The sequence below is a fragment of the Mesocricetus auratus genome, unplaced genomic scaffold, assembly GCF_017639785.1.
Source record: "Mesocricetus auratus isolate SY011 unplaced genomic scaffold, BCM_Maur_2.0 Super-Scaffold_100022, whole genome shotgun sequence".
In the NCBI taxonomy this organism is placed as follows: Eukaryota; Metazoa; Chordata; class Mammalia; order Rodentia; family Cricetidae; genus Mesocricetus; species Mesocricetus auratus.
Genome location: NW_024429203.1, coordinates 36158629 through 36183605, shown reverse-complemented (window position 1 = coordinate 36183605; position 24977 = coordinate 36158629). Strand labels below are relative to the sequence as shown.

The window sequence follows — 24977 nt, the reverse complement described above, 5'->3', positions numbered from 1 at the left end:
TCACGCTCGAGGCCGCAGCAAAAAGGATGGCCGAGTAACTCGAGTGGCAGAGCTGGAGCGTGGCACGGCGCGGGGCTTTGTGTGGCGCGGGTTTCCTAGCCCAGCAACCGTGCTGATTGGCAGCAAGACGCTCTGAGGTGTTCAAGAGAAGGGGACGTCCTCTCCTCAGACCCCACCACCGAGGCTCGCGGGGATCTTCCCGGAGACTGCTCCGCAAGCTCGAGAGAGCTGGGGCGTGGCGCCAAGATTTTCAAAAAAACCCGCACAAGCCGAGAGCAGAATGTGTCGTTTGCTTCTTGCGCGCAAGCGGAGTCGTGCCCTCCTTCCTCAGCCCGGACGCACCGACCGCTTTCGTCTCTAGCGCCCTCCCGGGCCCCGGGAGAACAATGCCAGTCCTCTCCGCGCGCAGGAAGAGGCTGGCGAGCACGGCCGGGCCGCGGCGGCGGAGTCGACCCAGCCTGGCAGTCCGGTGGGTTCCTCCTTTAGGCCCAGAGCCGAGCTCCGGCCGCGGTGGCGGCCGAGCACCGATGCGGCCTCGGGGACCTACGTGCACTACAGCACGGCGAGGGGCGGGCCGCGGCCCGAGGATGCTGCCGGGACCTCCCGGAAGAGACCTCCACCGTGGCGGCCCCGACCCCAGAGGGGCAGGCCGGTCCCCCAGAGCCTGCGAGTTGGGGGCTAGAGCGGCCAGGCCTCTGGGCCGGGTCGAGCCCGGGCCGCCGACGGCTGCGTCACGCGAAGGGGCGGTGCTGCCACGGGCGGAGGCCGGAGCCGGAAGCGGAAGAGGCGCTCGGAGTGGGGAGTGGGGCCTAGCCGCAGCCGGAGCCTGGGAGACGGTGAGTGTGGGCCCGGGCCCGTGGCCGGGCGGCTTGGGTGAGTCGGTGGGGACGGGCAAGCTGGTGCGGGTACCTCAGCTCCCGGTCGGGTCTCAGCGTGTACCTTTTTCCCTCTTCGGCCCACGTCAGGCCGCGGTCCCGACCTCTCACCCCTGACCCGCCGCTTCTCTCCCGGAGGGCGGTCACTGTAGACCCCTTTTCTGGATCCCGCGGTGTTGGAGGCGGAGTCCTAGCGGCCTCCGAGGCGGCTGGGAGGTTCCACATTGGGCCCCGCGCGGGCCAGCCGGCTGGGGTCGCATCCGACCCTGGCTAAACCTGGAAAGGCTTTCCCTGCCCCGGGCTCGAGGCTTAGCCCGCAGACCTCCTCCGCGCGCCGCCTGGAGTTTGATTCTGGCCCAGGCTGGCCTTCCCTCTGGCCGCCGGGTCTTCCCTTGGCGGTTACGGGGAGCGGGGCTCTGAGATCCCCGGGATCCGGGCGGAAGGAAGGGACTCGAGTGCGGGCCTCCGGCCCCCTCGGTGTTTTGTTATGATGGAACCGCTCCATCCCGGAGAGTGGGCCAGACCAAGCCGGGAGGACAAATGTCCAGGCTGCTCCTCGGTCCGGCCGGGAGCCTCTATGCTTTAGTTCCGGGTGCGGGTGCCCTGATGCTTGGGTGGGAATTGCTTGAGTCTGGCCCCCGTCAAGGCGGAGTTGGCGGCCTTCCAGCTTCCCTCCTCCGTGCCCTTGAAAAGGAGGAGCGTTTTGCCCGGTGGCAGCCGCAGCTTGCGAGGTGGCAGGTTTGAGGTTGCAGTGGTGGGGCACTGCCTGCCAAAAATAACCCTGGGTCGCATGGGTGGCAGGAATCCGGGAGGGCAGCCGCTGACCTGGCTGGCTGCTCTTCTCGTCAGCCCGGTTTTCTAGCCAGGAACAGCAAATGAGAAGCCTGCTAGGCCTGTGCTCAGAGAAGCTGGCATCCTTAGCTTGGATTCGTTGGTCACATTGCTTTTTTTTCCCCCTTCATTGTGCAGAGTAAGAACCTCCCAAAGCATAATTGTGACTCTTAAGTTTTAAAAAGCCTCTCTGCTGAGGTCTCAGGAAATCAAAGGGAATTTATGAGATGATGTGGGGCACCTGGTGTTTCCCATATTTCACCTGTCCGGGATGAGTTGCAAGGGAGGTGACCCCCATTACTACCCTATATGTGGAGCTTCATGGCCGTCGTACTTGGCCTTATTTGCCAGGTGTTATCTTCATTTTCCAGGCATGGCAACCGAGGTCTAAAATGACTTGTATAAATAAGGCCACAGGGCCAGTAAGAGGCATCACTGGGATTGAGTTCAGGGTTTTCTGCCAAAACTTCTTACCGGGTCCCTTGGAAAGGATTATAAATTAAGGCATTCATCATAACCCTGAGTGTTCCCCAGAACCTTCTTAGGGTTAATGAAAGGCTGTCGTTAGTACTTATGGCATAAACCTGTACTAGGCTTTTGATTTTATAGACCAGACATTTAATTCTTGTAGAACCTTTAAGAGATTGTTTCCTTGTTTCAAGAGGAGGCTGAACCTCAGAGTGGTTAATAACTTGTCCAAAGGCAAATCGTGAAGTGGTAGTGTCGTGGACTAGGTTGTCATTGGACTCTGAAGCTGTGACTTTTCACTCAAGTAGACACGTGGTCATAAAAATTTCTATGTCCCAGAAGGAAAACTTTGGCCTGGTGTATGTTAGACCACATCACCACATCCTCCAGATAGGGTGCTTTTTCTGCCTAGTGAGGGTGGGCAGGACCACATTTGCCTTGTGGGAAGATACGTGCCCTGGCCAGTAGGATGTCTTTTGGGTCAATTAGTGAGACATGAGATAACTGTTTTCAGGCTATAGCTTGAGCACCTGCTGCTGTAAGATAATTGGGAAAAAACAAAAACAAAGATTATTTAGATGATTGTGAAAACAACGAACCTACTGATTTTATGTAATGTTTATCTCTGAGGATTTTTGGGTGGCCCTGACTTTTCAGATGGAGGGTTGCTAGTGGGGAGATAGAAGGCAGTGCCTTTCTTAGGGTCCCCAGAGGTTTAGGTGACTTGACCTCCCTGCCCTGCTCATACACAGTAGCTCTTTCATTTTTGGGTTGTGTTGGTGAGATGAAGCAGCCTTGATGGATTTGTTTAAAAGGTGCTTGGCCAGGCAAGCCTGGGACTGCGCAAGACTAGAGGTTGGGTGAGAGCAGTTGCTGACTTGGGAAGCAAACGAGCAGAGGTCTCTTGCCTGGCCATCTGGTGGGGAAAATGGTGTCCGCCTCATGTAGCCATCTTTCCTCAACTGCTTGCTGACCCAACTTGGGAGTCTCCTGTATTGGATATAAGTCCTCAGTGGCTAGAGATAGTGAATGGAAAGCCTACTTCTGCTTCCAGGTGTGTAGACCTGCAGCCACCTCTTCTAGGCACCTCCAGAGATAGGCACAGGAAGCAGTGCTGATCAGGGGGAGCTAGGAGGGATGGCCGTGGTGCTGATGGTGAACGGTGAAAACCTGGTATGGACTGTAGTTAGTCTGAGGGCCTCTAAAATGTGCCTCAGGCAAACAGCTTAGATTATCTGAGGACTGTGGCACCTTCGTGGGCTGAGACTGAATGGGCCAGCAAGGGCCGGGCAGGCTCTCTGGGCCCATGACTACTTGGCTACACCCTGGTAGAAGGTAGGGAATGTTGATGCATTGTGTCTTTGCTCCAGATTTAGTGTTATCATTTCTGCCATGTCTCCTCACAACTTGTTTGAGTTGAATCCAGTTCAGTGCTTTAGTCGGGCAGCTTTCAGTTTCTGAAACCAGTACATTGGTTCCATGCTACCAGTTCATTAGTTTCAGGCTCCTAAAATGTTTAGGCTATAGGATTTCATAGGCAGGAAGACGTTGAGCAGAGCTCTTCTTTACCCCTGTCCTAGCATCCATAGTGCTCAGCATCCCCCTAAGAGATCTACTTCTGTATCTGGGCCCTGACTCATCCAATTCAAGTGTTCAGGACCCTAGGCCATGCTGGGGAGGCACCTGTTTGTTTATTCACTAGCAAAAGGATGGAGTCACCCATTGTCTGCTGTTCTGTCACTGTGACCTCAGAGTTCTTCTTTACTTCATAAACCCAGTGGCAGGGGGGTTGCCCCTAAATAGAACAATGGGCCTCTTCTTCAGGAGCACCTGGCTGCACCAGGCAGCCCTGTGGCTGGAAGCAGTGAGCTGTGTGTTGAGCAGGGCTTTCTCTTTCTTGTGGCCTAGATGCATCACTGTAAGCGATACCGTTCCCCAGAGCCAGACCCATACCTGAGCTACCGCTGGAAGAGGAGGCGGTCTTACAGTCGGGAGCATGAAGGTCGACTACGATACCCATCCCGAAGGGAGCCTCCCCCAAGGAGATCACGGTCCAGAAGGTGAGTGGGACCTGGTTTCCTCAGCTAGATGAGCAGATGGTCCAGAGGCTCTGGTCGCTTTGGGTTCCTTTAGATGACTGCTTCTGCCCAGCTGCTTGTAGATCCTTGCCATGACCTCTTTGGGCTCCTTGTCTATTTCCTGGCCTCAGCAGAAGCTACCTTCCTTGTCACCCTTCCTTTCTATGTCACAAAGTGGTCCTTCTCCACCCTCTGTATTTTCTAGGCCAGTACCCCCACCTGTGAACCCTCCCCAGTGGGAAGTAGGAACATTGTCCTAGCCTTAGAAAGACTGGTCCCAAGTCCTGTCTGAGTCCCCAGATCAAAGTAACAGTTGTACCAGGCTAGTCAACTCTGTCGCTATTGGAGGCCTTTCCCTGTGCTCGCTCACGCTTTTTTTTTCTCCTCACTCCTTGTGGCATGGAGGGGCACTGTCATTGCCCAAGGCTCTGGAGAGTACGCTTGGTATCTTTGCACCTTGTCTTCCCTGTTTACTTCCCTCAGCTTGGATGCTTCAGCTCTGACAGGCTTTCCTTAAGAGCCTTTGTAGGGGCCCTGCCAAAGGCCTCTTGCCTGCTGGAGGAACCTGACTGGTAGGCCCATCTGACTCATGTCCTCACCCCCTCTTGGCAGCCATGACCGCCTACCCTACCAGCGGAGATACCGGGAACACCGTGACAGCGATACATATAGGTGTGAAGAGCGGAGCCCATCCTTTGGAGAGGACTGCTATGGGTCTTCACGTTCTCGACATCGGAGACGGTCACGAGAGAGGGGGCCATACCGTACCCGCAAGCATGCCCACCACTGTCACAAACGCCGTACCAGGTCTTGTAGCAGCGCCTCCTCGGTGAGTGGTGGCCAGAGTGTGCTAACAGAGGCCTAAAGCCTCATCTCTTTCTAGCCTTCTCTCAGGCTGCCTGGTCTGGGTGAGTACTGGCAGCCCTGTGCACACACACCATTGTGTGTGCACACATTTGTGTGCGTGTGCGTGTTTGGTACAGGGCTAAGCAAGGATGTTATGCCCTCCATCTTCTGGCCCCTTGCCAGTGGCAACTGTAGGGGCTCTGGCTCCGGCGCTGGCTGGTTTCCAGCCTGTCTGTGTCTACCCACTGTTCCAGACAGACATAGGCTACATGGCACACATGCCTGGGACACACTTCTCAGGGATCATACTAAGGTTGCTGGTTTGTGATTTGGGGTTTATATGGCCTGGTCTTTTTCATATCAGGTCTTGTCCCCTTCATCTCCCTGCACATTGCTAAGTGCTTTGAGTGTGAACTTGACCACCTCTGTCGCCTCACTTTCAAACCCAATAAAAAGGGACACTTTACCAGTCATTTTTTTTTTTCTCTTTTAAATGCTGGGAGTCCGACCCAGAGCCCATACTAGGCAAGTGCTCTACCACTGAGCTATTGTCACACCCCAGTTCCCATGCTTCCTCTTTGTTTTGAAAATCTTGTTATGTATTCCAGGTTGGCCTAAAACTCCTGATCCTTTTGCCTCTACTTCCTGAGTGCTAGGCACCACTGCCTGACTTCCTAGCCCTTTCTCTTTTTTGATATGGATCTTGGAATTTCTGTGTTGAGCCTTCTAAGTTGATGGTCTGCAAGAGCACATCACTTTGCCCTGTCCGTCAGCTCAGATGGGGAACTTCCAGTCTGACTTCCAGCCAGATTCTCTTCTGCCTTGTTCCTTGATTTGTCGGGTACTTGTGGTGAGGAGAGGCAGCTATCTGTGTGATAGGTCCCCAGGCATCACCTTGTTGCAGACCACTTAAAAATAGAGGTTGACCAGCATTCTAGGGTGGTGGGGTGAACAGACCAAGAACCAAACCTGTACTCAGTCCCATGGAAAAGGAAAGTCACTTGTGTGTTTCTGAGATCATGTGCTGTCTTTTCTGCTCCCCATCTGCTCTCCCTATGTTGTCCTCCTGCTGGCCAAGAAGCCTCTGAATAGTAGTGGTGGGTTCATTGGAAGTATCTTTTCTGCTCAGTGCTGACTTGAGTGGCATGGGTCGAAGGTTGACTCTTGCAGGTGAGTCAGTCCAGCATGGCCTGTGGCCTCAGACAGTGCCACATGCTGCCATAGGGTGGCAGTGAAGTCTGTTGCTCTGCTTATTCTTGGTGCCCTCTGTCGCTGTGGGACGGGTTTGATTTGTGAGTAGCACAGGTCCTAAGGCCAGGTCAGGAGCTGGCTTGGGGCCTGAAGGTCGGCTGCCCTGGAGGATCTCAGCCAGGCTCATTTGCTGCTGGAGACTGGTGGCAGGAGGACTGCTGGCAGAAGGCTGTTTCTGGTAGTTGGTTACGTCTGGCCAAGGATGTCATGTGGGGGCAGGTAGTAGTTTGGTTTTATGTGGCAGCTGTTGAGCATGTTGTAAGGTTGTGTGGGCGAGCAGAGGCAGGCAAGGACAGGCTGAGCATACTGCTGCAGCTAAAGCCAGGATAGCCTTCTGAGCAGTCCAGAAGGTTGGGCCAGTTTGGGCTAGTCGCCTTTTTGCGCCGTTCGCTCTCACTGCGTCTTCAGCTCTGGTCAAAGTCATGGGAGGGTCAGGGCGGGGGAGACTCAGAAGAGGAGGGAGTCAGGGCTGTGACTGTCCTTGGGGCCTGGCCCCTCTGTGTCAGAGGCTGGACATCTTTCTGAGCATTTGTGGCACTCTTCTTAGAGATAATGTCCGAGTTTTCTTACATACCTGTAGCTGTTTTTGCTTTTCTGTTTTGAAGTCAGTTTGTGTCTTGACGTGTCCCTTGCAATATCCCTATCGTTATATATGCTGTGTGCCTTATGAAATGCTGGGATCTGGAAAATCCAACCAACCAACCCACCGGCTCCTCACCGTCTCCACCTCTGCCTTTGACTGACACCTCAATCTGTCAATCGGAACCGCCTACCATGCGATTGGTCGGATGGCGTTTCGGGGGGCGGTGCATGCAGAGAAGCCAACAGAGCAGTAAGCGCAGCAGCCGGAGTGTGGAAGATGACAAGGAGGGCCACCTGGTGTGCCGGATCGGCGATTGGCTCCAAGAGCGATGTACAGCCACCTTTCGTAAAACTTTACCTCTCTACTTTCTACCCCCCTTGTTAGATGAGACCTCTCCTGCGTGGAGGGGCCTCTAGTGCGCGTGGCGCCTTAGTGGAGCCACCAGTAATTGCCTGAATGACACAGACACTAGCAACTTCTGTTTTTAAGAGTGTAGCAGTGAGCAAGAACCTTTGTTGTTTTTGAGGATTTGAATGCTGTGAACTTACAGGAGCTGCCAGACTCCCACCCTCCAGACTCTCATGCCCATCTTCTTCTCTCTCACAGATGAGATCGTGGGGAACCTGGGCGAAGGCACCTTTGGCAAGGTGGTGGAGTGCTTGGACCATGCCAGGTGAGCATGCTAGAATAACACAGCCAACTGTGGGTGTGAGCATCCTCGGAAGAGTTAGTTTGAGGTTCATGAGGGTGCAGCTCTTTTTGATGTGTAGCACCAGTGCAGGATATATGTGTTGGGTTTTGCTGATCTCATAAAGTAAAGGAGAAGTTCTTGGGGTTTGACAGGTATGTGACATCCCTGTCCAAGAACTTGTGGTTACCTCTGCCCTTTCTGAACTCTGTGGCATTGATAACAGGGCAGGGTCAGAGGCCTGGTTTATGTGGCCTGTAGCTGCATCCCATTAGCTTTTAGAGATTCTTGGCCAGGCATCATCCTTTTTTTTTTTTTTTCTGGTTTCTTGGACAGATGTAAGGACAGATAGCAAGACTCTGGGAACCTTTAAGATATTCAAAGGGAGTCAGTACAGGCCAGTGGAGATGGAATTCAGCTCTGCCAACAGCCCTGGTAGGGGTTTCTTTTGGAGTGAGTTACACTCGTGTTAAAGATAAGACCAGTGCAGGGGTCCTTGTCTGAAGTAATGGCCTCTCCTTTTCTCTCTGGGCCAGGAGGTTGAGAATGCTGCTGGCCCGGCCTGATACTGTCTTTGCCCCTCCCATGTCTTCCTGAGAGGTCCCAACTGAGGGAAATGAGATTCTGGCCTTCTCATCCAGCAGCTGCTGCCCATCCCAGTGTGGCTAAGGTCTTGAATAGTCCACGTTGAGTTTGTCCAGATAGGGGAACGGTGCCTTCTGTGTCATTCTGAGACCAAATCACTCCCTCCAATCCTAACAGTGTAACACTTATCCCCTATCATCTGCCCAACCAGGAGCCTTGCTTTCTTACCTGTAGCTGTAGGTGAGAGGCAGTCCTCTGGGAACCAGTTGTGTTCCTGCCTAATAACCTCTAATTGTTTTAGTGCATTAGCAAAAGAGTGCTGGTGTCCTCATTTGAGCCATGCCAGTCCCTGCTTCAGAGGTGAAGCATGAGCATACTCTGAGGTTGCCCAAGTTACACCTCAGTCACTGGTGATTGAGCTGGGCCTGCTGGTCATGGTTCTCCCACATTAAGTGGGCTGCTTAGAAAGAACCATTGGACCGAAAGTCAACCATTTCTTCAGCCATGAGATGAAGTCTAATGTGACTGAGAAGCTCCCTTCTGCTCCCAGTTTGCACTCAAATACCTGTTCATTCACCATGACCCAAGAATGAGTGTAGGGGCACATACATACTATCCTGTGACCAGATGTACACAAGATAGGTCCAAGAATTCTGACAACAGGAAGACAGCTACAGTGTGTGGGCTGTTCCTGTTTGAGTAGCTGGGGATGGGAAATGAGCCTGAAGTCACTAAAGGACTAACATAAGGTCTTGGGAACGTAAAGTTCTCAAAGGGAGTCAGTGCAGGCCAGTGGAGGTGGAATTAAACTCTGCCAGCAGCCCTGGCAGGGGTTTCTTTTGGAATAAGTTACACCTGTGTTAAAGACCACTGGAAGGTGGGGGAGGCACACCTGTTTCAGAAATCGGCCTGAAGAAACCAGAAAAATGGATGAGGGCTAGCAAAACAGGGCATTCTGAAGAAGCTGTCTTTGCTTGTGGACCTATGAACTTGTTCCCGGCATCAAGGCCAGCCCTTGAGGCCCCAGAGGGTACACCTTGGTGGGTCAGGGCCACCGCATTTCAGGTCTTCACTGGCACCTGAATACTAGCGCTCACTGACATTTTTGGCAGCCCTTTCCTTGTCTACTCACATCCTGCAAATGACCTGCTAGAGTAGGGGGGAGTAGAGTATAAAGGGCGGACCAACAACAGTGGGAACTCTCTTGGGATGCTGATAAGAGTTCCTGACCTCGGTAGCTGGTGGTAAATGCTGAGACAGTTAGTTAGTGGAAAGGACCTAGGTTAGAGCATAGTATAGGGAGTGGCCCAGGCTTTCAGTGAAAAAGTTAGGCCTCACTATTATATGGTTGAACTCTGGGCAGGGCAGCTTGGCCTACAGGGGTAGGTTATCAAATAAACTTCTAGGGGCTGGGGTTGGTCAGGATTGACCTCAACGCCTCTGCCTCAATTCTTCCTGGGGAGCTAGAAATTTCTGAGAGCCTAAAGGTTTATGGTAGCATGGAAACCAAGAACATTCAAACAGATGCCAGGGGGTCTTGTATGGTGATCGGAAGTCTGGTGTTGCTTTCAACAGGCTGGACCTCAAGTATAAACACTGTCTCAGGATCTGTAGTTTATATAGTCGTATTATTGAATTGCTGGGTTTCAGAAAAGGGGCGAAAGCTGAACTATTGGTTGATGAGAGCCTTTACTTCTTTCCTGGTCTACAGAGGGAAGTCACAGGTTGCCCTGAAGATCATCCGTAATGTGGGCAAGTACCGGGAAGCTGCCCGTCTAGAAATTAATGTTCTCAAGAAAATCAAAGAGAAGGACAAAGAGAATAAGTTGTGAGTATCTGTAAGGCGTGGGGGGGGGGCTCACTCAGTGGGGTAGCATCCTCTAGTTGCAGCTGCCTGGACCCCGCGGATTTCTCAGTGTCCCACAGGAGTTTGGTACTGCTGTCTCAACAGTCACAGGGGAGTGTGATGGGTCTTTCTGGAAAGAGCCCTTGAACTTCAGGCTCTATCCTCTCTCGCTTTGTGACACTTGTTTGGACACTACTATCTTTGGTAGATAAATGCCAGCCAATCGAGACAAGCACTTCACTGTGCTACACTCAGAGGGGATGTTCCTGCCCAGGCCCTCAAGAAGCTCAACAGTACCTGGAGGCCTGTGCTGTACTTGTTGCAATTCTGTCTCCCCCTCAGTAACTTGTGTGGCAGGGCAGCCATGGGTGAGCTGGGACCAAAATGTAATCACTCCACACAGTAGGAAGTACAGTTCTCACTCAGCCCATCTGTGTGATAGTGGATTGAGACATGTACTCTGGCTCTGAGGTTTGCTTTGTATCTTGGCATGCAAAACAATGGCCTTACCCTGGGAGTCAGGTGAGGTAGATCTTGAACCCCACCTATCCTTTTCCTCTAGCCTGTGTGTCCTGATGTCTGACTGGTTCAACTTCCATGGTCATATGTGCATCGCCTTTGAGCTCCTGGGCAAGAACACCTTTGAGTTCCTGAAGGAGAACAACTTCCAGCCTTACCCCCTACCACATGTCCGACACATGGCATACCAGCTCTGCCATGCCCTTAGATGTAAGTGCCCATCGTTGGTTGGAGCATGGAGTACTTTATCCTCAAAACAAAACACCTAGTAGTCTTGCCACCCTCCATTTCCTCTAGTACACTGTTGATTGTTCTGCAAAGTCTGTTAGACCTAGGGCCCTTAGCTGAAAGGGACTCTCTTTCCTGGGTTCTTAGGAAGAAAAGGGAAAGTACTCTAGAAGTTGCCTAGCTACTGACCCTGTCTTCACCTTCATAGAAAAGTGTAGAAGGTGGACCTGACATATTTCTCAGGTCCTGCTACCCAGAGACCTGTCACTTAAATATCTACCAGCCTTGAAGAGCAGCTTGATGGAACCAATGCTCAGTGTACTAGGAGTTATGTAGAAAAGGCAGCTTGGGAAGTGACAAGTGAAAGGCCTAGAGCTAAGATGTACAGGGCCTGAGTAGGTGACAGGAGAACCAAGTAAGGGCCATAGTTCTGCAAAGGTCCAGTGGAGAGGGAACTTGCTGGAAGTGTGGCTCAGATGGGTCATGGAGTTGTGAGGCCCTTAACAGGCCAAATGGTTGAAAAGTAATGAGTTGTTGAAAGCGCCAGTGAAACAGATTGGATGCTGAAGGCTTTCCTGGTCAGGGATGGCTTACAGGCATGTGATCAACAACCACACCTTTGGTGCAGTGAACCGTTACATAGCTAGTGCTGAGGAAAAGGACTCGCTAATGCTGCCGCTTCAGTGAGAGTGGTAGAGGGGCTGTTTGATGGGAAGCATGCCTTCACCTCCCTGCCTTCTGAGGCCTTACAGAGCTCTTAAGAAAGCTGGGAGGGGCCAGGTGGTGGTGCACACCTTTAATCCCAGCACTTAGGAGGCAGAGGCAGGCATTTCTCTGTGAGTTCAAGGCCAGCCTGGTCTACAGAGTGAGTTCCAGGATAGCTAGGGAGGGCTACACAGAGAAACCCCATCTTGGAAAAACCCCTCCTGGGGTTGTGTGTGGTGTGAGCATCGCTTGGCCAAGAGCTGACTGGCAAGTCTGGGTTCTCAGTATGTGCTTCTCTTTTCCTTAGTTCTACATGAGAACCAGCTGACCCACACAGACTTGAAGCCTGAGAACATCTTGTTTGTGAATTCTGAGTTTGAAACCCTCTACAATGAGCACAAGGTAGAGCACTGACTGGGTGGGCAAGAGTGTGGCCCTGCTCCAAGGTAGGTCACCTACCTGGGCAGACTGACCTAGCTGGCCTGCCTTGCCTTCAGAGCTGTGAGGAGAAGTCAGTGAAGAATACCAGCATCCGGGTGGCAGACTTTGGCAGTGCCACATTTGACCATGAACATCACACCACCATTGTGGCCACCCGTCACTATCGCCCACCTGAGGTGATCCTTGGTGAGTGGCTTCATAACCTCCAACATTGCTTGTACTGGGCAGTTGTCAAAATGAATAGCTGGATGTTGGGACACACACCTGTAATCCAAGTCCTTGGACAGTGGAGGCAGCCTTGGGCTCACAAGACCCTGTCTTAAAGTGAGGGTACTCACTTTGATAGTACCCATCAGTCTGCCGTCCAGGACTAGACAATACTTGAGATATCTGACTTGGTTTTAGTTAGAAACAGCCCTGTTAGTGGGGCTTGGGTAAAAGTTATATCAGCCAGAGTAGCATCTTCCTGTAGATGTGGGGTGCTGGGTCTCATATCTTACCATCTTGGCTTACAGAACTGGGCTGGGCACAGCCCTGTGATGTCTGGAGTATCGGCTGCATTCTCTTCGAGTACTACCGTGGCTTTACACTCTTCCAGGTATAGTACTGAGTTGGTGGGTTGCAGGAAGCTCTATGTGGTTAAGGTTAAGGAATTGATACGAATTGATACCTTCCATCATCCTACCAGTTACCATGCGAATCTAGACTCTTAAGAATTTATAGTTGCTCAGGGAAGGAATCAGTTGAAGAGTCTAAAGCAGGTAGGGAAGATTTCATCAGGGACAAGACTAGGTACAAACAGATTCTGTCTGGGCATCCTATGGCATGAAGAACCAACCTGGTATGCAGTCAATCAGCCATGTCCACCTGTGGGGCCAAAGAGCATGAGCCTAGCCCTGGTTCCAGGCCTGTGGGCTGCCACCAGGTTGTGTTGAGACAGTTTTCCTTTCCTGGAGCAGGGAGAGCCTATCTTTCCTCACTATCTTTTCCTACTATCTCAAAGTAGGCAGAGGTTGGGCCTAATTCCTACTTGCTCTGTCCCTGGTCTTCTGCAGACCCATGAAAACAGAGAACACTTGGTTATGATGGAGAAGATCCTAGGGCCCATCCCATCACACATGATTCACCGTACCAGGTAAGAAAGATCCATGGCTCTGGGTCAGCTGGGTACCAGAGATACAGCCTTTACCAAGTATTCTGTGGTTCTCTAAGCTCCTAATAGCCTTTACTGTATGTCCCTCAAACCAGTCTGGTAAAAACTGTTGCCCCTACCAACCTTTGCAGGGACAGGCCCACACCTCTTTTCTGGCCCTGTTGCTACCTGAAGACTGACAGGAACTACTTTTTCCTATCTCCCACCTGAGCCCAGACCCTGAGGGCTTCCGCTCCTTGACTCCCCTTTCTTCTCATTCTTGACTTTCCAGGAAGCAGAAATATTTCTACAAAGGGGGCCTGGTTTGGGATGAGAACAGCTCTGATGGGCGGTATGTGAAGGAGAACTGCAAACCTCTGAAGGTCAGTTTCTGGTTCCCCCAGCTCAGCTCATGCCAGGGAGACCCCAGGCATTGGGCAAGCAAGCAAGCGAGACAGGACGGGCAGCCAACAGCTGCTTGACCATCCCAGTTCTCTGAGGCAGCACCCAAGCCTACTGGGCACTGGCAGTGAGGCTTTCTGCAAGCTGCCTTTGAGAGGTCCTTAGTCCTGCCCCTTTCCACAGGGGGCTGAGAATGTAATGGGGAAACAGACCAGAACAGCCAGCTGTCAAACTGCTGCTTCCTATCTCTCTCTCTCTTCTCTGAATTTTGAGAAGAACTAGGCAGGACTGAGGCAAGGGGGAGGGAAGATCTAGATGTGGCCAGGAAGGAGGCCTGTCAACAGTTATTTGGTACCTGGACAAGTGCATTTCGCAGAGGTGATTTCTACCCACCCATCAGAACTTTGCATGTGGGGGTAGAAGCACCAACCCAGCAAGATCCCACCCAGTAGCCTAAAGTTCTGAGCATGAAAGGAAAGGAGCTGGTCTGTTCTGGAGGGCAGAAGTAGCCCTCTAAGAGGCATCATTGCCTCCTCAACCCATCCCAGCAAGGCATCCCAGAGGCAAGGGGACTGCGGTGGCTTCCCAAACCCTGCCGTCACACTGAGGCACCTTGTGTCCTTGAGCAGAGTTACATGCTCCAGGACTCCCTGGAGCATGTGCAGCTGTTTGACCTGATGAGGAGGATGCTAGAGTTTGACCCTGCTCAGCGCATCACACTGGCAGAAGCCTTGCTGCACCCCTTCTTTGCTGGCCTGACCCCTGAGGAGCGGTCCTTCCACAGCAGCCGTAACCCCAGCAGATGACAGATGCAGGCCAGCACACAAGGAGTTGGAGAGCTGGACTGGGCTGCTGGCCCCTTTTCTCCAGCCTCTCCCACTGGCCTCAGAGCCAGAGCCACCGATGAACAGTGCAATGTGAAGGAAGGCAGGAGCCTGCAAGGGACGGGGGGATGTGGTGCCCAGCTGCCAGAAAGCACAGATTGGACCCAAGCTATTTATATGTTGTAAAGTTATAATAAAGTGTTTCTTACTGTTTGTAACCCCCTGGTACCAGTGTGTCCATCTTCAGGCTCCTTGCCTTCTCCCTTCTTTGACCTTATTAATAAAGTCTTTCTTAGCAGCTCAGCTTGTGGAAAGCTAAGTGTGGATTGGGCCAGACAGAAAGGCAAGCCATTGAATAAGCCAGAAGCTGGAGCATCTAGGACAGCAGTTCTCAACCTGGGGGTCCTACGACCCTTTCAGAGGTCACAGACCATTGGAAAACAGATACATTATCAGTAGCAAACTGTTAGGAAGTAGCAATGAAAATAATTTTATGGTTGGGGCTCAACACATGAACTATATTAAAGGGTCAGCATTTGGAAGATTGAGAACCACTGCTCTAGGGTTAAGTAGAGCAGTTTTAGCACCAGGATAGGAATGAGGTAGCAGACTTGCCAAACCTAGAAGACTTGTATCTTTCAGTTCCAAGGGGCATTGCACACTATAATTAGCCAAGCAGAATCTGATTTTGCCTTAACCATCGTGTCACTAATTAGGAATGTCACTATGTACATAACCAACAATCAATGGTGATCAGTGTAGGCTCTTAAGGATTGGGGAAACAGCATTCCACTCTACAAAGCAGTTTAGATGGCACAGAACTCTTGTCGCTTTATTGTAGTGCTGGCTTTAGGTTTCCCAAGAGCTCCATGAGATACTGACTTGACCATTTGACTGAATCCAGCACTAGGCAGGACCTTCCAAGAAGAGCTACGGGTAGGAGTAACACATTTTCAATAACTCAAGCAGGGGTTCAGGCCAAGGGCAGGGAGAAGAGGAAGACGCTTAAAGTCTTATCACTTCCAGGGTCACCAGAACATCTGGATGCCAGCCATCTTTAGGACCAGAGTTCTACCTCATTTTATATGTGTCTAGTTGGCTGCCTACTGTTCCAACTGTCACCCTGTGTTCAGAAAAGAGGCCCAGCCGAGCTGGGCACTGATGGCACATGCCTTTAATCCCAGCACTCAGGAGGCAGAGGCAGGCAGATCTCTGTGAGTTTGAGGCCAGTCTGGTCTACAGAGCAGTGCCAAGATAGGCTCCAAAGCTACACAGAGAAACCCTGTCTCAAAAACCGAAAAGAAAAAGAAAAGGTCTGGCTTGAAGTTACAAAGTCAAGAGGTTAGGGTTAGGGGTGTGCAGCTGAGGCTGACAGTCCTCTGGCCCCTTTCCTACAGTTGGAGATAAGGTAAAAGAGGAAAGGAAGGAAAGGCTATCATCTATTTGGGGCCATGTTCCTGTAAGAAAAAGCCTGAAATCTACGGGTTTTTACCCAATACCCAAACTTTTTAGTAAGCCCATCTTCCTGTCCACCTATACCCCTCAACCAGTGATGGGCACAGCAGAAAGAAGGCTGCGGGGGAAGGCTTCAAAGTACAAATCAGGTCCCTGTTAAGGCTCCAGGCATGGTCCTATCCTACTAGCCTGTAGGACCCAAGTCCAGAATGATCCTGAGGATAATGCCCTAGGATCTGAGCAATGTGATGCTTCCATGGTTGAGCCCTACCAGCAAGGTCATCCAGAACTGGGCTCATTTTTGGCATGTTTGAGACAGGTTATTAGTCCCGAGTCTGCACACCTGGGGAGGGCAACTACAATAAAAGCCCAGGCATAAGAACTAGGGTGAAGCCATGGCATGAGGGGAAGGGGACATGTAACCTATCCTAGGGCGGCTGCAGAAGACCATTTCCAGAGACAGGCAGGAGGGGAAACAAGGAATATTATTTATGGGCAAAGAAGAGGTAGGAAGTGATGGCCTACGACAGAAGCACCAAGGAGCCTCCTCTGGCTCAGCACCAAACTCCCCCAGGGTCTCCCCAATACTGAAAAGCTGCACCCTGAACATCTGGCCCCCAACTAGGAGGTGGGCACTGTAACCTCATAGGCACAAAACCTCTGCTAAAGACAATACCAAAGCAGCCAGCCCAGAATTTCACCACAGTCATCATCCCAATACATTCCCCAGGAAAAGTTCCATCATAAAATTGGAACATCTCAGGAGGGTCCAAAGCTTCTAAACAAACTTGGGTGGCACTGGGGGAAGGCAGAGACAGCAATCTCAGGACATAAGGAGAACACAGGTCTGCCTTCTGGATAGCTGCCATGCAGCCTGATCTACATGATTAGAGTAAGGGTGAGCTGGCTGGCTGCAGGGCCAGAGGAAGCATGGGAAAGACAAAGCCTTCTGAAACAGTGGGTAGAGACCCCAATAGGCCCTGGCCCACCCCACAAGGTGCCAGCCCATGCCCAGTGGCTGTAAACCTGAAACAGTCTTAGAGCTGCCTATGTCTGTAAACAAAGCCCCACCTGAATGGAGGCATGGCAGGATAGGAAGATGCCTGGAGCCACTGGTCTACCCCTGACATGCATGCCAGTGGGAAAGCCTTCCCTGATTAAGGAAAGGTGGCAGGCAAGTTTTAAGTATGTTTTGTCCTCTCACAGAAGAAACAAATCCAAAAGGTAATCTACAAGGTCCACAAAGCTTCACATCCTTAAGGCGGCCGTTGTCGGGTTTGGCGGCAGGAGTAATGCAGGGAAATACAGGGTCCAGCTGCCAAGAGCCCTCTAGGCAGAGTGCAGGGGAATGACAAACTTGCAGCCAAAGGGTGAATGGTAGTTGATGCCAACCTCCTGGAAGACCTGCTGGGGAATGCCAATGTCACACAAATAGACTCGGCCTGCATGCTCCCCTAGTGGCAGAGGCAGACCCAGTGCCAAGGACCATTTGGCATTGATGCCCTGCTCAACTTCATGCACAGGAGGGTCTATGCTGAGCACTGGTGCCCGGTTCTGGTTGGCCCAAGCCACAGCTGCCTTGTACCAGGGCTGATCCCGCAGGAAGGCATTCTCAGGGCAATCCAGGCAGTTGATAACCAGGTCCACAGGACTAGTAGGGAGATCTGTAGATGGAAAGAATACGTGTGAAAACTCCTGGAGCAGACAGCAGGCCAGGCCAGGGCTTAGGTGGCTCCATAAACATCTGGTTTTCTAGATAGTACCATTCTAATGCCCCTCCAAAGGTCAGCCTTCTCAAGGGCATAAGGCCCTTACCTTCTCGGCCTTGCAGACAGGGCTTTATATCTGACTAGCCCTGATGATGTTACAAGTTCTGGGAAAGCAGAGTCAGCCTTGCACATCCCTCTAACTGGGTCCTCTCTCAGCCTAAACTTAGGAACAGGGAAAAAAAGATCTGTGTTCTCCCAGCATGTAAAAGGGCTTCTCCAACATCCAGTGAGATGGCTCAATGCAAAGTAAAGGCATTTGCTGTCAAGCCCGATGACCTGAGTTTGATCCCCAGGACCCACATGGTAGAAGGAGAGAACCGACTCCTCTAGACCTCCATACACATGCCACAGCATGTGCACACAAACTTAAGTAAAATGTAACAGCAATGTTAAAAAAAAAAAAGGCTCCTCTGCATAGCTCGAGTTCTAATAGGTCTTAATAATAAAAGTTCAGAGTCAGATATATTAGGAAATGAAAGCTGAAAGATCAGAGAAGCAGAGCAGCCAATCAGTAGAGCTCTTACCTTTATGAAACCCTCAGACTGGAAAGAGACTCGTTTTTTTTTTGTTTTGTTTTTCGAGACAGGGTTTCTCTGTGGCTTTGGAGGCTGTCCTGGAACTAGCTCTTGTAGACCAGGCTTGTTGAACTCACAGAGATCCGCCTGCCTTTGCCTCCCAGTGCTGGGATTAAAGCGTGCGCCACCAATGCCTGGCTCAGCCCTAACTCTTTTAGATAGCTAGAAGGACTGGCAGGAAGTTGGCACTGCGTCAGAGATTGCAATCCATTCCCAGCATTCATTCTAGAACTCAGCCTACAGTTAATAACATTCTTCAATTAGAGATCCACAGCTTCCCTACTTAAAACACATGAGTGTAAAGGTTCTGTGGACCATGAAAGGCTCAAGAGATTAAGACTGGAACCCTCAGTGTGTACAGAGGAGCCTGCGGTTCTGGCCTAGGATCCTCCTGACTTGCCATGTGGCCTCTGGAAAGGTCTTTCCCTCTTTGACCATCTTTGTTCCAACTCTTACCCCATTCCCACTACAGTCAGACATTCCTACACCAAAACTGTGCTTACAAAGTACCCCAGGCTCCACGCTTCAAAATCTAATTCTCAGTCTGAGAATTAACTTAGAGCTCCTCCCCCCTGGCTTTCAGTTGCACAGGCCACTGCACCTCCTCCCTCGCTGACTGCTCCTGCTCATCTCCTTGACTTCAGAAAAACTCAGTCCGCTGCCCCTCTTCCTTGTCCCGGCTAATCTCAATTTCCATACCCCCTCAATACCTGAAACTCCAGGCTGCTGGACACTCCTTTTATTCCATAGTCACAAAATTTCCTGCTTAAGTGGCACAGGTCCTAACCCCTGAACACTCAACAAACATCTAACTTGAGGTATTCTTTTTTGTCAAGTTCCACTTCAGAGGCACCTACTCATGCCAAAAAATTTCGACCATTCTCTCTCTCTCTCTCTCTCTCTCTCTCTCTCTCTCTCTCTCTCTCTCTCTCTCTCTCTCTCTCTCTCTCTCTCTCTCTCTCTCTCTCTCTCTCTCTCTCTCTCTCTCTCTCTCTCTCTCTCTCTCTCTCTCTCTCTCTCTCTCTCTCTCTCTCTCTCTCTCTCTCTCTCTCTCTCTCTCCCTCCCTCCCATCCCTCTCTCCCTCCCTCTCTGACCTATTATTTTATATGTCTGTATGAAGATGAACATGTGTGGAGGGCAGAAGAGGCTGTCAAGTACCCTACAACTGGAGCTACATGGGGTTTTGAGCTGCCATGTGGGTGCTATGAATTGAATCCAGGCCCTCAGCAAGTAGAGCAATTGCTTTTAGCCACAGAGCCATTTCTCTACCCCACCCCCACCCCTTTTTAATTGCATTGCTAAGGCTGGCTTGGAAGCTGAGCTCTCTATGCCTTGGCCCTTCTGAGCTGCTCACTGGTGTCCTTCCTATCTCTTCTTTTGCCTCTTTTCAGTGAGCTGACTTTAACTTCACAAATTATTCAGAAGCTAACCACTTTCCACCACCTCCAGCATAGGTAGGGTCTCAACTATCAGCTACCCCCAATTCTCATAAGAGCATCTCAGAACCCTTCTGTGCCCCAATTACCACTCAAAACCCAGAGGGCTTGTCTATGAGCTGAGCTAGAAAAGCAGCAGGTTTGAGTATATGGGTTTGAGGGTAGCCTGATGTACAGAGTTCCAGGTCCCACATGGATATATGGTGAGATTCTGTCTACAAAGAAACATCTTAGTAGACAAGCTCTCTCTGCTGGTGCTCTCAGTGACTCTCCATCCTACCTGGAGTCAAAGCTCAAACCCGTGTGGTGACCCAACTCAGAAACACTCTCCCCAAGTCTTCCAGAACATTGTCTTTCCTGCTACATTTTACTCCATAACATTTAATACTATCTAACCTAATGTTACTTACCTGTATGTTCATCTCTCCTAACCACAATGTGAATCACATCATGGGAAAACATTTTTTTCTTTGATGAAAACATTTTTTTCTTTTTCTCACTATGTACCCCTGGAACTTGATACGTAGACCAGGATGGCCTTGAGCTCACAAAGATTATTAGCCTGTCTCTACCCTTCAAGTACTGAGATTAAAATCACACACCATCACACCCAGCTGGGGAAATGGACTAAAAAAAAATCATTGCCATGTTTATTCCCATAAAAGTGCCTGTTCCATAAATATTTATGGAATAAGTTAGTGGGTATCCAGATCTCTCTGAGGGGCAGGAAAAGGGTAGGGCCTGGGGTATTTCCTCTAGGTAATTTAAAGACCCCTTGGAAACAGAACATTGAGTGTGCATGCGTACATACATACACATATATTTTCCCCAGATAGATTCTCACTATGTAGTTCTGGCTGGCCTCAAACTCAAGAAACTGCTGTCCCTACATCCTGAGTGCTGAGATTTTAGGTGTGGGTCACCACTACCCATGTGCTGTCTTCCTACTTGTCACCACCAGATGGCACCACCACACTGCTACCAAGGAAGTAGGAAACCTTGGCAGATACTTAGAGGGCACTTTTTTTATGAACCTAGGTCTTTACACAGAAATTAAATATTCTATTCTTGAGCTACACTCCAACACTGATGCTCACCTCTTAGGCTAGACACTTGTTGACCTTGGGTCTTGCTGAAGAGAGACAGTTCATTGGTGATAGACTCCAGCATCTTGACAAAGTTGGGCAGGAAGAGGATGACTTGCACATCATGGTTGGCTAGGTGCCTCCCACAACTGATACCCTGAGCCCCCTTCACATGGGGACCACACAGCAGGGCTACTGTAGGCCTCTGGTGGACATTCTTAGGATTCAACCTAGAACACAAAGTGGAGAAGCAGTTGCTGGACACAGACTGGACGGTCCTCACATCCCCATCACAGAAGCGGGCAACTGTTACTCTCAGGGGTACTCACTGTCCACTGCTGACCAATCCTAGGCCCCAGGGAAATCCAAGCCCACTACAAGTCTAATGGGCCTGTGGCGTGGCCCTCATTGCTTGTTCTTCCCACCAGGAGTTCACCCAGAACAAGTAGCACACTGCCCTGCTTGTGAAAACTATGTTCCGACCCAGAACATCTTCATGTGAACTGCCAGGCCCAAAACACCATGAGGCAGAGCTGCTCCATCTCTGACCTTCAGACCCCCAAGGTTACTTGGTTCCTCATTCTTTCCTGCAGTTGGAAGGCTCTTTCCTGCCCATGCTCAAACTATATCCTCTGGCCAAAGATCCCTCCACTTTTCAAACTCTGAGCAACGTTTTGTTTGAGTTCTAGATCAAGGCTCTCCCCTCTGGGGGATTACTCTGACTCACACTACTTGTTCTCCTTTTCTCAACCCCTATTTGTCCTCCAAGTTTGCTCCTAAGGTGCCAATAATCTGATGAGGACAATGCTGTGAATAATTCCTAGTATCGCCTAGCGAGCTGTGTGAGCAAATGGATGAGAAGCAATTCCCAACACAATTCTCAACTGAGATTAGGCACCAGGGAAGGACCTGACTTGGAGAAAGCAGTACTTGTTTTCTTGCTAGCCAAAGCTGTCTCTGGGTTCTGAGAGCCAATGCTGAGGGAGTTTAGATAAGCCCCAGAGGGGGGCCCACATCACAGTCAGAAAGGCTGAGGAGAGGTAAACTGTAAGACTTAGGGGTGGAGCAGTGCCAGTCACCATCCCCACAGGGAGGAAGATTACAGGTATTGAAGACCAAAAAGAATTTCAGGACTTCCCTTCCCAAACACACTTGGGAGAATTTAGCACCATCCTGTATACAGACACCCTACTAGTCACTACCCCATTATCTCTGCCTCTAGAGCAGTGGTTCTCAACATGGGAGTTGTGACCTCTTTGGGGGTTAAACCTATTTCAAAGGAATTGCATATCAGATATTACATTACAACTCATAAAAGTACCAAAATTAGTTATGAAATAGCAATGAAAATAATTTTATGGTTGGGGTCACCACAACATGAGGCCTGTACTGAAGGACTACAGTATTTGAAAGGTTGTGAACCACTGCTCTAGAAGAAACACACTACTTCTCCCTTTAGACAGATACTGCAGAGTGCGGGCAACTGACTCACAGGGTCTGCTTCTCCAATGGGCCCTCTTCACCCCATCACAAGCCCTTACCAGCATGAAAGTAGACTGACGTCTAGCACCCGCATCATCTCTGCAGAGTGGAGATCTGGCTCCCAGTACCAGCAGTATTACCTGGGCGGTCCTTCAAGCTCTGTTCCCCTTAAATCATGGTGAAGGGACTAGACCCTCACCCAGCCCCCTGCTTTGGCAGCCATGACAGGCTGCACAAAAGACCCAGCAAGAGGTAGGCCTCTGACTCAGTAACATGTACTGAGCTTCCTGACCCTGCCCCACCTCCTGGTTACTAGGAGGTCAGATACCCTCTATGTGGCAAGGAACCAATCAGAACTTAGCTGGTACACTCTGGATGTGCTTTGCGATAACAGTGGTGTACAGAGCATAGCAACCACCCTGGGAGGGCCTAAAGGCCACAGCAACCAGTTGACCACATAACACAGGACAGGTTGCCCAAGCCCAAAAATGCACCAATCCTGAGACTGTTGCAGACCCCTAGACACTCCTCTTGCTCTATCCAATAAATTCCCTGCCTCAAGGTCCCTTCGAGACCTTCTCCCTCCACCTGCTGTGTCAGACAGACAGAGGAACTGAGTTAATGCAGTCAATTCGTTAAAGTATTAAAGACTCTTTGCTTTTGCACTGGAACGGGTCTCTTGGTGATTTGGGGTTCAGAATTTGGGCACAACAGTGTGTTGTCACTGGTACGCTCAGTGTCAAGCACAAGGTCTAGTACACACCCACTAGTAAGACCATGCTGTTCCTAACAATGACCTTGGCAGGCAGGAACTATCTCCTCTGCTAGGTGCTCAGGGTGTTTCTAGAAGTATGTGCTCAAAACTGATGAGCTTCCTACTGAAAGACTGAGTGTCAAAAGCCAGATCTATGCAGCCTTTTCAAAGTCAGGCCTGTCAATTGGCAGGGCTCAAAAGCCCAGGCAACTGCTGTCAGGAAAGAAGGAAGAGTAAGGACTTCCAGGAGATGGGTAAGAGAAAGGCAAGCAAAGACATCTGGCACATAGGGAGGCTGCCGTGAGATGAGCGGTGACTGCCTGGCAGCAGTTCCCTGTGCATGTCAGTGTTGTGGGCTGACCAGGCAGGACATCATCATCCCACATTCAGGATTGTCAGTCTGGAGCCACTTACCTGTTGGGTCCTCCAAGGAGAGTCAGTGCCATCTGGCTGGCACACACACCGGTCATCTCAAGTCTCCGCTCTAAGGTCAGCCCATGCTTCTCAGCCACAGACAACAGCTTTTTATGTAGCTCATAGGAAACACTTGGGACCACCAGGCCAGAGTCTGTGGTTAAAAGAGGCAAGGAGCCAGGAAAAATCACTAGAAGAACCAGGTTTAAAATGTGGACATTCTAAGTATACTCAGCAAATGCCAGCTTTTTTATTTGTTTGTTTGTTGGTTTGTTTTGGAGACACAGTCTCCCTTGTAGCCCAGGCTTAAACTTACTATGTAGCCAAGGATGACTTTGAACTCCAAATCCTCCTGTTTCCACCTCCTGAATGCTGGAATTACAAGTGAGTACAACCACACTTGGAGAAGCCTTTTTCTTGTCTGCCGTTTTGGTCCCCTCCCACCCCTGCCAGTCGCCTGGGCTCTGCCAAGTTGTAGTCCCCAAATAACACACAAGACACTGTATTAATCATGAAGTTGTTGGCCTTGCTTGTTTCTGACTAGCTAGCTCTGACTTAAGTATTTATCCCATAATGGTTAATCTAAGTATTTCTCTTACCGGAGAAAAGTTCCAGACATCTTAGTTCTCTGGTGGGCTACATCGTGACTCCCCGTGTTTCTCCTACCCAGAGTCCTCCTCGACTTCTAGTCCCACCTATCTTGCTTCCCTATTGGCCAACAGTGCTTTATTGACATATACACAGGACTTCCCCCATCATCTCCTCTTTTCTGTTTAAACAAAAGGAAAGGTCTAACTTTAACATAGTCAAATTATATATAACAGAACAGTTATCGAGTAAGAACACAGTTACAATATTTTAGCAAAATTTAAAGACAGTATCATCCATCCAATCCTTGTGAGTCCAAAGTTCTATATGTAGCTTATCTTTTATCGTAACTAAGGAAAACTATAACCATCTGTCTTCAACTCTATCAAAGACCACAGAAGGATAATATGTAAACACTAGAACTGACAGAGACATCTCGCTTCCTGGACAGTCACCCGAAGTTCCTCTGTAACGTTGGGGCATCCATCTTCATCCCATAGACCACAGTGTGTCTGGAAGACTTCTCAGCAAAGCAGGAAATTTCAAACTGTCCATCTGCATCAATAGTCTGTCAGTCATTTTTCTGTGTCCTGTAGAAAGTCTCGTAGACTCTTCCATGAATCGGGAACCCTGAAGGACTGTTTGAGTTCAACAGTCACTTTCCTGTGGGTCCTGTATATCCAGTTTATACAGCAACAGTCAAGCAGTCCAGGCAAGAGCAGTTTCTTGCCCAAATGGTTAATCTTGCCACGTTGAAAGCAAACTCCATAATGAGTTTCTTCAATGCCCATCTTCCTCTCAGACGTAATTGGTGCTGCCAGGCGCAGACATTTCTCATTGTCAAGAAAAACCCTAAACCATTTTAAATGCCATTTTCTGAAGGTCTTTGAAAGGTTTGAAGACTGTATCTATCTCAAATATATTTCTGTATATCTAGAAAACCTAACTTACCTAAGTATAAGTTCTGACTATTATAAGTAACTATCGATATTCTGTATTTAACTATGCATTACATTTTAAAAGATCAGTATAAGCACAATACTTAATCAAGAGGAAAAAGGTTAAGAGCACTGGTTTTTCTTCCAAAGGTCCTGAGTTCAATTCCCAGCAATCACA

The 24977-nt window shown here is 50.2% G+C and overlaps 2 protein-coding genes across 4 annotated transcripts in view; one reads left to right on the top strand and one right to left on the bottom strand.

Annotated features, from left to right (window-relative positions):
• Window positions 1-210: 210 nt before the first annotated feature.
• Clk3 (CDC like kinase 3) lies at window positions 211-14520 on the top strand. Of its 3 annotated transcripts, none has more exons than XM_005069596.4 (13): window positions 211-836; window positions 4083-4234; window positions 4865-5081; window positions 7166-7262; window positions 7539-7605; window positions 9917-10033; window positions 10614-10780; window positions 11811-11905; window positions 12001-12130; window positions 12460-12542; window positions 13000-13079; window positions 13369-13459; window positions 14108-14520. In XM_005069596.4, exons 1-13 carry the CDS (start codon window positions 387-389, stop codon window positions 14282-14284), a joined length of 1923 nt encoding a protein of 640 aa, XP_005069653.1. In that variant the 5' UTR covers window positions 211-386; the 3' UTR covers window positions 14285-14520. The 3 variants fall into 3 exon arrangements, with proteins under 3 accessions (XP_005069653.1, XP_012968304.1, XP_040585615.1); XM_013112850.3 differs by lacking the exon at window positions 211-836 and adding an exon at window positions 856-873; XM_040729681.1 differs by lacking the exon at window positions 211-836 and adding an exon at window positions 1703-1845.
• A 587-nt stretch (window positions 14521-15107) lies between these two features.
• The window catches only part of Edc3 (enhancer of mRNA decapping 3), a 39328-nt gene continuing 29458 nt past the window's right edge, over window positions 15108-24977 (bottom strand). The window contains exons 5-7 of the mRNA XM_040729683.1: window positions 23274-23427; window positions 20636-20853; window positions 15108-17421 (exon numbers count right to left, since the gene is read on the bottom strand). Coding sequence (XP_040585617.1) covers window positions 17087-17421; window positions 20636-20853; window positions 23274-23427 — 707 coding nt within the window. The 3' untranslated portion in view covers window positions 15108-17086. The remainder of the gene's footprint in view (window positions 17422-20635; window positions 20854-23273; window positions 23428-24977) is intronic.